Source organism: Mercenaria mercenaria, chromosome 8 (genome assembly GCF_021730395.1).
Source record: "Mercenaria mercenaria strain notata chromosome 8, MADL_Memer_1, whole genome shotgun sequence".
Classification (NCBI taxonomy): Eukaryota; Metazoa; Mollusca; class Bivalvia; order Venerida; family Veneridae; genus Mercenaria; species Mercenaria mercenaria.
The window spans coordinates 19582460-19596339 of NC_069368.1; the positions used below are offsets into that span (position 1 = coordinate 19582460).

At 32.5% G+C, this 13880-nt stretch overlaps 1 protein-coding gene across 10 annotated transcripts in view; it reads right to left on the reverse strand.

Annotated features, from left to right (window-relative positions):
- LOC123522921 (acetylcholine receptor subunit alpha-type acr-16-like) overlaps positions 1-13880 on the reverse strand; it is a 253605-nt gene that overhangs the window by 36484 nt on the left and 203241 nt on the right. Inside the window, exon 1 of one of the 10 annotated variants that reach the window (XM_045300449.2) lies at positions 3001-3154. The exons of the other annotated variants lie outside the window; for them this stretch is intronic. Within the exon in view, the coding sequence (XP_045156384.1) occupies positions 3001-3064 (64 nt within the window). The 5' untranslated portion in view covers positions 3065-3154. Of the gene's footprint in view, positions 1-3000; positions 3155-13880 lie in introns of those variants that run through there. 10 annotated transcript variants of the gene reach the window in all.

The following is a 13880-nucleotide window of genomic DNA, read 5'->3' on the forward strand; positions in this document are numbered from 1 at the left end:
CTTCTTCTTACGAAGGCGTCAAGGGGCATGACACGTGTTGCGCATTTCATCACCTCTTAAAAAAGTCTGCAGTTATTTTGTCTTCCAAAAATTTCAAAGACTTGATTAATAATGTCTGATAATTTAGAGACCAGACTCCTTAGTCTGTCAGAACGTTTTATACTTCATCCCATAATTGATGCAAGTTCAACAACAGTCCTTTCAACAGGAACGAAAACAACTTCTGAAATCCAGTAGGATCAATCAAATATGAGGTAAATGGATTAAAATTAAAATTAATTTGCGACTAGGATGAGTTAGTCAATTGATTCATTTTAACATTCATATTACATTGATTTATTTTACTAGCGGTTATTGGCTTTCGCTACTTCTATGTGTTTTGTGAATTCATGACACATAGAAATAATTAAACAAAGAGGAAATAGCCATTTTGTAAGAAAAAGAGACGTTCAAATAACATGTATGTCCCCATGATTGGTAGTCCAATTTTCATTCCCGTGATCACTATGAGCTTGACCTGTGACCTACTAACCCCTTAAACAATAGTTGGCATCAACTATATAAGTCCAATCATGCTATCAAGTTTGAAGATACTTGGTCAAGTGGTTCTCAAGTTATTGAGCGAAAACGGTTTTCAAGGTTCAGGTCCCTGAGACCTTGCCCTTTGACCTAACGACACCAGAAATATTATGGGTCATCTACTTCAAAAATAAATAATGATTAAGCCCAATCTTGCTATTGAGTGTGAGGGTTCTGTATTGAGTGGTTCTCAAGTTATCGGGGGAAAACCATGTTCAAAGTTCAGGCCCCTGTGACTTTGACCTTTGACCTACTTACCTCAAAATATTAGGGGTATTTACAAATGTACCTTATAAACCAAATCATGTTACCAAGTTTGATGGTTCTAGATCAAGTGGTTCGCAAGTTAAACCATTCGCCCCGTCGACTGACGGATCGACTGACGCGGTGCAAAAGCAATATACATTTGTGTTCCCGCTTCTTGCAAGAGGTGCAATAAAAGAAACGTTACAGAAGTGTATAGAGGTATGTTTCAGCAATTGACATATACACATAAAACAAAAAAATAAAATAAACAGACAACAAGTGTAAATAAACACATTAAATAATATAACGGACACTGCTTTTGGAACGGTTGGTAACCAAAATACCACCGATCAATTTCGCGCAAAAATCAATCTTTATCCCCACTATGTTCCAGATTTACAGAACAATGTAAATAACAGCCATCACTCAGTTGAATCCATAGGTTCATTTTATAGGTATGATCGAAAAAGCCCAAACAAATAAAAGGGTATTACTTAAATTTCCATATTTGTACCCATACGTCTTAGTTCGAACAATATTTTTGACCATTCTGCAAGTGTTAAAATGGTATAACAAGTTCCAAGGACTGAAAAGGATGTCTAAACTTACTTAAACCTTCTCCCTTACACACACATTCATCTTGTAAATATGATTATGTCAGGTATGGGACCGCCATAGTCGAGCAGTTAATGAATTTGGCTTCGAGTCGCTTGCCCCTCATTGCCGTGGGCTCTAAAACCTCGCTTGGGACGGGCTCTAACATATCGTTTTAGTTGAACAATACTTTCTTATGAGGGAGACATCTAGCCGACTGGCTCTACCCAGGTGTCTGTCCAAGCTGGAAAAATGCCCGGTTGGGCACCTGAAATCTCCCTCAATGAAGAGGTGGAAAATCACCATATGACTTGTTACTGTATCTGAACAAACGAAAACAAATATTTCTGTCGAGACGCTTCAGACCTTTGACTTTATTTTACAGCGATTTAAGAGTTCCGCTAAACGGACCTCGTTATCTTATAAATAGGTAGCATATGATCCACGTTGCCGTAACTGAATTAAACTGAGCTGCCAAATTTAAATTCCTTCAAAAGTTTCATATCTTTTAATACTATTATTGGGCGATAAACATGCAATGCTTTTACGCCTGTTTTGGAGGGCGTAATGCTGTTCATTCAATTCACTTACAACTCACTTTTTTTCCGCCAATCAAAGAGAGGAGATTAATGAATTCTTATTCAGCTTTTCCTTCGCCTCATTTCAGAGATCAGGCATCTCGGCTACAGATTTAAAAATCAATGGTTAAATATGAAATGGAACCGCAGGTGATTCTTATTTGATAAAACATTAGCCATGTGCTCATAAATATTAATAGTTAGTTTTTGTTACTTAATCATTCAATATATCCTTTGACAAGGACTTAGCATGTTGACATTTCATATCCCTGCTCATATTGTAGAGGGTGCCTTATGGGCTAAGTGGATATTTCTTTTTGTTATAAATTGTTAAAATGTTTCAAGTGTTAATTTTACTCCAAATATATTACATATTATTGAACATCAAATACTTTCAACAAACACGTAAGGTATGACAGATAAACACTTAAACCTGTACTGATGGATCATTGAGTTATAACAGAAGTAGAAAGTCTAAACGTATCTACAATTAAATAAGTTTATGTTTTATAGAAACAAACCAAATTATTTCTTTTTTTTTAAATGTCTGCAGTGAAGCACTTTTATATAAATATGCCATAATTGTATATAAATTTGGTAATGTAATGTAAATAAAAGTATATTAAACATATATCACTAAATATAATTTGACTTACCTTATGAAATAACGGCGATCGATATTTAAAAGCAAAACTTAATTAAACATATTGTTTTATGACGCTATTCGACGTTGACAACATCGCTAGTAATTACATGCTGCTTCCATAAATATCAGGATATTAAGCAGAAAAGTTATTTAGATAATGATATGTTTACAAGAAAAGTTTCTTAATCATATACTGTATATTTTAGTTCTTTGAAAATATGTGAACTTATTGACTGTCCCTCGTAATCTTGTATATTTTATGTTTTTTTTTAAATAAAGTTGGACTTCTTTGAATTTATTTTTAACCCTTCTCACGTTGCGTGCTATTACTGATGATTTGAAAGATAAAATCTTTACCTGAAATAACTTTCAATATCCATACACTACAAACTATTAAGGCAATTTCTCTGGGCAGCCACATTTTTCGTGTTGCACTACAGAACAAACTGATAGACTGTAGATTAACTAGATGCCCAGACCATGTTTCCAAGGTGTTCGATAATACACTACTCCCGCACGATACGCAGCGTGTTTATATTACTGTTTGACTGTTATGGTCCCCATGCATCGTTGAACTCAAAAAGGTTGTCAATTATAGAAGTAAAGTGCAAAGTGTAATTTAATACAAAAATATTTTCTGTATTGAAACGTTTTAATGAAGAAAAAACAAAACAAAACAAAAACACAACATAATTATCAAGCATGTTATCGCATGAGTTATCGTGTGGGATTTATATCTCTATTATTTCCAGTGACGAATGTAAACAACTTTATAGCACGAGCTTTTATAGATGTAAACGTTTTGCATCAAAACAGTTAATAATCACAAGGGTGTAATTTTCGTGACTGTCATCAACAAAACATAATAAAATCAGAAGCAAAAGCAAAAGCTAAACTCCCACTTATTTTATCTAGACGAACTTTCATGAAATTCATACATTCTTGTCCAAATGGAATGAAATGGCCGTCGTTTTAGCCGAAACCAAGATATTTGATGCTTATACATGACTGAATTATAAATTGTAAAGACTGAAAACCTTCGTAGCGTAATAATTCTATTAAATGGTATCGAAATTTAAAATCGAGTTGTAAGAACTCCTAAATGTAAATATTTTAGAACATTTAAGTGCTTTTTGAAGAAGTACTCAATTCCGTTAAAATTTGCAATGTGCTAAATGTATTACCTGATAACGTCACAATAATGCAATTCCAAACTATCTTCTGTTGCCGCAAGTAGGAATTTCAGAATATCGGCAATGCTTTCAAACAGGCAAGTGAAAAGAAATTCACATTCTTGATAATCTGTTTACTTTTACTGTTATTGTTATTTATGGTATTATTAAAATGTAATTAATATTAAACAGCTGACTAACATTAAAACAACAAGTACGTTACACGTGTCTATTTGTTCTAATTCATAATGTACACCTTGAGTCTTTTAAAATACAGGCAGAAGATCCGTTAAGCGTTTTACATCAAAGTAATCTCGGGCATATATCAGTTATCTATACAAGTCTGAACCTACTATGATATTGCTATTTTATTATTTAATTAGAGCAAATAAAAGTTCAACCTTGCTTGCATGTCCGCCTCAATTACACAAAAACAAACTTTTAAGAAATGTCTCGAAAACAAATTATAAATAATTATGAAAACGTCACTTTTGAACACCATTATTCTCCCTCTAAAAAGCTTTATTAAGTACATAAATATTTATAGGAAGAAGAGTTTTCATGTTTCTTTTTGCAGTTGAAAGAGTGCTTCTCTTTTGACTGTATAGTCGCATATGCGTTTGATCTTCAAAAACGTGTTTAAATACAAGTTTAGATTTAACATGTAGTACAACAACTGAAAACTAATTGACTAAATCATTGTGGCGTCGCTAACCTTTTTTTAAAATACATAAACGTTTGTATTTCTTGCTGAATCAGAAGATTGCCAGGAGAATGTTTATCAAAAGACTTTTTGGTTTTCTAATTATTATATCAAAGAACATGGAGTGCATGTGTTTTGCGTGATAACACCTCAAAGCAGTGAAACGGATACTATGTTTTTAAAGTGAATTGAAGAGGGAGCTGTAACAGCAAAACACATCACTGAGTTTGTTTTAATTTTAAAGACCTGAAATTTGCTTTAAAGAAACTTTTAAACTTTTGTATATGGCTCTGGTCCACCTATAACATATCTATGAAAAAGAATGCGAACATTATTACTCAATTAACAAATTTCATTTCCATAAATTAAAACTTACTATGCAGGGTTCAAGATCAGAAAGAGAAAGAAAGAAATTAAAGAAAATAAGAGTACTTGGGCATACTGAAATAATCAGAAATCAAGACGATGTGGTACAGTAACATGAATTATATAAGTTGGCGTGTAGTTTCGTTATTTTATTAAAACATCTTAAAATTTATGTCATGACATGTCAGAGGGATTGGTTCTTTTCCCACTGTATCAGTTTCGGGTTTCAGCGTTATGTTGATATCTAATTGTTTTAACTGCTGAATAACGTCTATCAAGAGTTACTGCAGCACAAAAGATAACGCAAACTGCTCGTTTAAATTGTGTTTTTATATTTGAAATTTCCTGCAACGCAGCACAATGAACGTAATCTTATTTTGTGTAAGGCAAAAATGGCGATTTCTTCGCATGCGCACATGCCTAATATTGAATTGATAATAGAATGACAATTAAATGTAAAAACGCAGTTTCTTCTTGAAATCGACGCCGTCGTTGAATGCAAAGATGTCGTTTAAAGGAGCTGCATATTTTAGGCTTAAGAAATAGAGATCAATATAATTGCACCTTTATTACTTTTACCAGTCCTGTATTACCAAACCTGTTATTTTGTGACATTTTGATACAAGCAACACTTTAAAAATTTACTGGTATTTCATTCTATTATCGGCTCGTTGACAAAAAAACCTAAAGCGGTTTTTAAAAGGTAATCAAACACATATGAATATATTTTAAAAGTTTTTGTTGTAAAAAAGGTATGTTATTATGTTTAAAATCGTTTTCATTTTCCACTCAATTGTAAAATTGCAATGGAAGTAAACTGTTAGATATATCTGCTTGTAGATACAGGCCTAAGGGAAGAGTTGTCATTCCTAGCAGATCACATCTTTACTTTGAATTAAATATTAAAACTTCTTCTATTGGTATAAGCAAAACTATCGTAAATGTGACATTATAAAATCATTTTTTTGGGTTATTTGAAGGACTCAGAAATCAATTTCCCGACTTAATTTAGTGTATTTCTATCTTTGAAAATTTTAGGTTCTCTCTCTACATATTGAACAATCAAATTAGGAATAAAAAGAAAACTTTATTTCTCAATATGTACCGTCTTCTGCATAGTATTAACTTACAGGTATAATATTTTCCCAGACATTGCATTTAAACTGTATTTTGCCTAATTGACATGTATACATTTACTTCGTTTTGGCGCAAATAACGGTCAAGTGAACTTTAAGTAATTGTATGAATAGAATCTCGTAAGGTATAAATTTGAAATATTGTCAGGTGCATTTTGTTCCTAATTATATCTCAATGAAGGCAGATGATCAGTTAAAAGAAAACCAAAACAAAAAAAAAAAAAACCCTAAAACAAAAAAAATAAATAAAAAAAAACAAAAAAAAAAATATAAAAAAAAAAACCAAACAAATAAAAAACAAAGTTTTATACACAATTTTGTATGTATCGTAATATTTTAGATATTCTATGTTAATACTGTGCAAGGTGCAAAAACTTAAGAATATAATCCGTACACAAAATGTTGATTATTATGGTTATTTAAAACATATATAATTAATTTTTTTAACATAAACAACTCCGCTAAAAAGTCTAAAGAGGACATATGCATAATTTGTATAAATATAAATGTCAGAATAATGTTTAATAACATTTATGCAGGCAAAACAGTCTAAAGGAAGTTTTGTTAAATGTTTATGTAAAATTAGCAATTTTAAATGGTTTGTAAACCCATAACCAAACATATTTCTTAAAAAGGATTTAATACTTTATTTTAGAGAAATTATTTCACAAAAATCCGAAAAAAGTAAGGCATTTCTTATAAGTAGAAAACTTTGTCTAAATTATTACATGCAATCTTAATCATAAAATGTGATATAATCATTAATGGTTTTATCCATGTTTTTAATATCAAAAAATATCTCTCGAAATATTTACATAATTGTGTATGGCCTAATGAAATCAAACAGAGGCTACATTAATCTGACAATGTTCAATTTAAGTGGATGTGTTTTAAATTAATGTGAGTATTGATTTTTTCTTAATGCGAGAATTATGACAGTCTAGAACTGAAAAAGCTGCGAATACCAATTTACGTAATTGTACCTATGTAAAATATCTATACAAAAACAATATGTTGTAAATAATCTATCGGGCCTTTCTACTAAAAGTTTTCAGAATTTTGTACTGAAAAATGAAACTATATTATATCAAATTTGAACAACTTGTCGATTAAGTTCTAATGTTTATGAAATATGAGTATCATTACATTATAGCTGTATAAACTTTCAGATAGTATTTCAGAACTGTCATATTTTTAAATAATGTTACTAATCTGTCAGATCTTTTAATTCATTGAAAACGCACGTTTTCAAACGTAATAACAAAACAAACTGAAAATGAAATTGATGTAAACATGTGATATTATGAACAAAGCATCATTTGAAGATCATTAATTGGGTTTTGTCGTGGAAGTTGAAATTGTTAATTTACATCCAAATACTAGTATCCAACTTAGCTTAGACGTTAAACCAACTGAAGTTCAACGTGTGGTTTTAGCTTTAAGTGGTATATACGCGTATGGGGAATATTGTAAACCGTTAAGTGTCTCCAGCGTTTGAGAATACAAAAAGCTGAACTTCAGAGATATTCTATTACAGTCATGCTATAGATACATGATAACTTATTCATGCAGTACGACATTATTATAGTTAAAAAATGTTTTCCAAAGGATACAAATAGAATAAGACCCAATTATTTAGGGCCTACTTTTCGATGCATGAGTGTTGTAGCAAATCACAAACCTTAAATACTTGGTGTGATAATAAAATATTTAATTAAAGCAATTCAAACAGGCGGTCCTTTGCGTTCTTTTATTATTCGATAACAAATTTGTTGATTTTACTATACTCACACTATATAACACAAGTGATGATTAAATTCCCGTAGAGAGAAGCAATCTTCAAATGTAAATCATAAAATGATGACTATTGTATATGCGATTATTGACTGGTCATATACTAGCAATGAACTTTTTCAATCATCAAAATCGCATGAAATGCATTAATGGATTATTAAACTAATCCTAATATGTCATCTTAAAACCACAAAAATTAGAAGTCAATTGATTTCTTACAAGACAATAAAAATAAGTTTTCTCGAAGCGTAATTACGGTTTTACTGTCACAAAGCTCAAAAGTTCATACATAAGTCGTTATTATTATAACAATTTTAGAAATTGTTCTTTTTGTTTATAAACACTAGAATTTAGTATAACAATACTATATCATTAATTGTCAAACAATTACAAATTTCATAATTTTATTTCAGTGTAACCATTGGTGTAAAAACCCACTGTATTCGCTGAATATAACTTGTCTAACTAATATCATTTCTCTAGCTAGTATAGCGTTATCCTTACATGTCCATATCTTTGCTAGTTTCAACTCTCGACTTTTGTCATTGAATGAACATCAATAAGCGGAACGATGTTTAGCTGCTCCTAATGTTTACTATAGTTTTGTTGAATATTAACCCAGAAAATTATAATATATATTTGCTTTGTGTATGTTCAAGCAAGCTTACACGCAAAAGCGTGTTGTATAACCGCACACATTATATGTTGTATTAAAATACTTTCAAATAGGTATTTCAGAAAAGCGGCAATACTTTATAATTGTTTAAGATAATGTTTACTAATCTGTCAGAATCTTCTTAATACCATTGTTAAAACACAGTATTTCATAACGTAAAATAAAAACAAAACAAAACTGACAAGGAAATTGGACTTATTATCAACATGTGTCCATTCAAGAATCAAGAGCATCATTTGAAAATATAATTAGGGTTTTGTCGTGGAAAGTTGAAATATAATTATAATTTCAATCCAATATACTAAGTATCCAACGTCGCTTAGACGTCTACCACCAACGAGTGTCAGACGTCGTGGTTTTAACGCCTGTTTAAAGTTGGAATGAAGCCGCCGATGTCGCGGCCAAATTCCAACAATATGTAACGTCGGTTCTACGTTGTCTGCCTTGTGAATGCGTTTTGAACACCAGTATATACAAGAAAGCAGAATGAGAAATATTCTAAGTATATATCATCACTGCTCTTATTAAGATACATCTGATAACGCTCTCATTCTGTCACGGTTCGATCATTTAGCTTTAATTCTTATAATCAAATACGTTTCCCTAAAGGATACCAAATTAGAATAAACTTGTACCCGCTAATGGTATTTTACGGTGGCGTGCCTTTATCATAGCATTGCTAGTGTTGTAACGCCAAATCACACACTAAAGACATTTGCAGATTTGAATGTATAATAAAACATTTAAAATTGGCAATTCACGACATTATTCTTTTATTATTCAATAACAATCTGCTCTGGGTTGCATGTCGACAGCTTACATACTACTCCACCACACCAGAGTGAACGATGGTTCTGATGTGTGATGATTTGAAATTCCAGTAGACAGAGCAAGAAGAAGCACAAACCTTCAATATGATAACATTTCATAAAAATGATACTATTGTATAGCGGATGTTTATTGACTGTCACGTATACTATTGCAATTGATACGTTTGTTATATTTCAACAATAAGCAATGAAATGCATAATGGATTATTTAATACTATGACGTAGATAAAATACATTTAAAACAACATAATGTGAAATAGATCAAACTAGGCATATTAACATGTAAAAAGACAAATTTATAACAATGACATTTTTCATAACTGATAGGCTAATTAAGTTTATTTCTGTCACATAACATTATTAAACGTAACAGTTCTAATGTACTTATTTTAAGATACAGTATATATATATATAACACATCTTTCATAGCAAAACTTGTTCTTTTGCTAAAACTAAAATTTAGAAAGACTACATACTATATCGTCACTAACTTGTCAAAAATACAACACTTTCATAATTATTCAGTTAACTGATGACCTAACGCCATTTTCGTGTAAAAGAACCAGACTGTCTATTCGCAAAGAGATAGGTAGACTAGCTCCTAGACTACGATATATCTTTTTACATTTCTATGACTGAATGTAGTGAACTGAGCCAGTCTATATCCTATGTTCAATATCATAGCATAAGTTTAACATCATCTCTAAAATAGACTTGCTTTTGTCTATATGGAATTGAATTCGACAAAAAGGGGAAAATGTAGTCTATATCCTATGTTCAATATCACAGCATAATTTTAACATCATTCCTCTGTGAAAATCTCTAAAATAGACTTGCTTTTGTCTATATGGAATTGAATTCGACAAAAAGGGGAAAATGTAGAAATATATTTATTATCATTCTAGTGGCTAGTCTAAGAGGTAGGCTAAGTTAGCCGGATATGCCTGTATCTGAAAATGATTTCCCTCTATCTGTTCTGTAGGTGACTTTATTTCACTCTGTGCCTCTGGTCAGATCTCTCTGTGTCTGTACTAGTACAGGTATACGCGAAGCCGTCTTTCCTGGGAAGAACTAGTACAGGCCTCTTAGGTAGGTGGGAGACACTCAAGAGCATCTCAGAAATTTCCAATGCCTGGACCGTGATTTGAACCCCTGACCTCTGGATTGACAGTCAAGCGTGTTACCACTAGACAATGGAGAAGGTCAGTCCTTATTTCTATTCCGAAATTATCAATATTCGATGGAGACTAATTTTCATAGATGGTCTGGTTTTATAACCCGCGAAAGTAAATTCCTAAAAGACAATCCAAATTAATATTTATTTATTATTTAAAGTTCTCTTTCAACTCAAATCTGCTAGTATTCTGCTTTGTTTCTTCACATGTTTTCAACGGGTTTTCTTAAGGATTTTAAGAATTATCACAACAACTAACTGTGTGTTGCGGACAAAATGAGGCTTTCAGTACATGGAATGAGTGTTTTTACATTTACTAGTTCTTTGGGACCATGGAATACATTCAATGTTTCTTTACATTTATAATAAGTGTACCACTTCATATATATTATATAAAATACAATGTATGTGTAGCACCCTTTTCAAAGGCTGCCATACATACCGCAGCCACTCAAAGGCGAGCAATTCAGCCTTTGCTAGAGCAGGGAGAGAGCGACAGAATGATAGAAAGCTGCCCCCCTCCGAGAACACACAGAAAGAAAGTTTTAGATACTAGCATGTCCGGCTAACGCCGCATTGCTTTTTGAGATTAAACACTATGGTATCTTACCAATACATGTGATGCCATATTTCTTGAAGTGGCAGAAGTCAGCATTCGCTCCATAGCAGGATGGACGACACTTAAGAGCATCTAAACATTTTCCAGAACTGGATTCGAAACCGGACTACCAAATTGACATTCAAAGGGTCATCTCTCAGTGCTAGAAGACATTAGGGATGTTCTACATGTCATTAACCCACATTAAGATACAGCAAAAACAGATTACGAACATGAAAATATTCATTTCCCTCCTGCTGTTAAGTTTCTCCGATAAGTCTAAGAATTATTTCCAAAGTTGTCGAATGGTTTTTGTGCGCAGAATCCAAATTCCCTTGAGAATTTAAATTCATAAAACACATTTTTTTTGTGCGTAGAATTTAAATTCCCTTTAGAATTTAAATTCATAAAAACACAAAATAAAGCACATGATAAATTCATCTTGAACAATACGCAATGTTTCATAGTTATTTCTCTCATTCTTTTTATGTTTTTATTGTAGCGCACTCTAAATAACAATATAAATGAATAACTGTAGCTCTTAGGTGTTTCCCTTGACTTTGCATGTGTACTACATCTTATGGGGTATATATTTCTCAATTAATTCGGTTTGCCAGAGCGTGTAGTCATGCCAAGCATTTCAATGAACGTGATCAATATATTACAAGTAAACTTCTTCAGCAAGGCTACCGTTATTACAAATTGCGTAAATATTTTGCTAAATTTTACTATCGTAATTCTGAAATAGTTTTAAAATTCAATAGTAATTTAAAGACACTTCTGTGAGAAGGTATTTCTAAACCCGTTTTTTTAAGGGGATGTGGTTTACAAACTTCGTAAGATATTGGGTCATGGTAATTTTCCAAATGTATTTAGTAAAATTATAAAACGTTTTATTTAAAGAGGTTACGACCCAACTATTTTGAGACATACCGCATGTTTAGTGTTCAACCCGTTTACAGTTGGACACTACGCTTCCCTCTTTGATTGTGTCTGACGGAAGAGGGGGAGGACTCTATGATAAGCAGTTTTTAAATCCTACCAGGACTGAACTGTTTTGATACCTGTCTTCTGGCCTGTTTCGTCGGGCCCTTAAGGCCTAACTATACTAAAGGAACCAGCGTGGGAGCCATCTGGTCTAGTCGCGTAATGGCTGCCAGGTATTTGAACACTAATTTTTCACTTGGCATGGCAACAGAGGTCTAAATTGAGGCTAGTTTCTGTTTAAATTTCATTGTGGATGAATTTTTGACATTTTGGTAGGAAAAATGGGAGAGCAGGTTGTATTTTGTGAAGTCAAGCTCAATTTTAGTATGAGTAGTACTTCCAGGTCACAGCAGTGTGATTTTGATGTCAGTTTACAGTAAGCAAATGTGACCAGAGAAATCTGTCTTAGAAGATATATGACCCCTACTTTTCTCTTCATTTATATCAGTTTTATCATAACTCTTTAAAATGAGGTAACGATTTGTTCTCTGAAATGGGTCTAGCTAGGTTTTTGTAGCTCTTTGAAAAAGGTCAGTTTTATATAGAATATACAGGGAAAACTATTTAGGCTATTGTGACCTTAAGGGTGTTTCTCTTGTTGCTCCGTCTTCTGAAAAGGCATTGAGTACATACGTTTTTGGTTCTAAGGGTTTGCTTTTTATATATTTTTACACGAGCATTTTTGTTTTTTACATGCCATGCCTTTTTGTTTCCATTACGTATGTTAGAGATTCACCTGGAGGGGATTACTTTTATTTACACTGTCCCGTGTCTTTGGAACATGGTGGGGGTAAGAGTGAGGTTGGGTGCGCACCATAAACCGGTTTAAGCTCCCCAGTGGTGTTTTTGCCACTGACTATTCCAAGGCGGTGCCCCACTGTGTTCCTCTGTTTGTTTGTTTTGTCCTAGTGTGTTGGCTTTGTGTGTGTGTGCGTGCGTGTATGTGTGTGTGTGTTTGTGGTCTGCGTGCTGTGGGTTTCGTTTTGGGGAGGCTGCGTTTTTGGTACGTGGCATTCCCTGTTTGATATTTGTCTTTGTTTATTATTAAATGGCACAGGAAAACCCTGTAGGTTAATGGATCCATAATTACGTTTGACAACGTATTTTCCGTATCCGCTTTCCCAACTGACTTGTTTGAGCTATATTAACGACCTAAGAATACCGATATAGTAGTATACGGATATTACGTTATCGGATGGAAATAGACGAGCACCATTACGGTTCCAGTACGTAATCGGATTGGCCTCTAGGTTATCAGGATATCGTCATACCAAAACATAATAAAAAAATTGTGTTGCATTTAGAGTAAAAAAAAGTATATGAGTTAGATATAACCACTGTTATAATCCTGTCAGACAAGATAGTTTTCATTCTGTTCTATGTAAATACTTACTGGTATTTCATTTTGTTATCGGCTTCTTAAAAGTTAATATTTCACCATAAGTAAGCTGACAAAATCATATGAAGCAGGTTTGAAAGGGTAAATCAAACACATATGAATACATCTAAAATGTTTTTGTTGTGCAAAAAGGTATGCTTTTGTGTCTTAAACCGTTTTCATTTTCCACTCAATTGTGTAATTGCAGGGGAAGTAAACTAATAGATATCTCTGCTTATAAATACTGGCCTAAAACAAGAGTTGCCATTCTTTGCTGATCGCAACTTTAAATTAAATATTACAACTTCTGTTATTGATATCAACAAAACTGTAAAAATTACATTTGTAAAATCATTTTAGGATAATTCAAGAACTGAGATATTAATTTCTAGACTTTATTTCTATCGTTTGAAATTTTAAGCG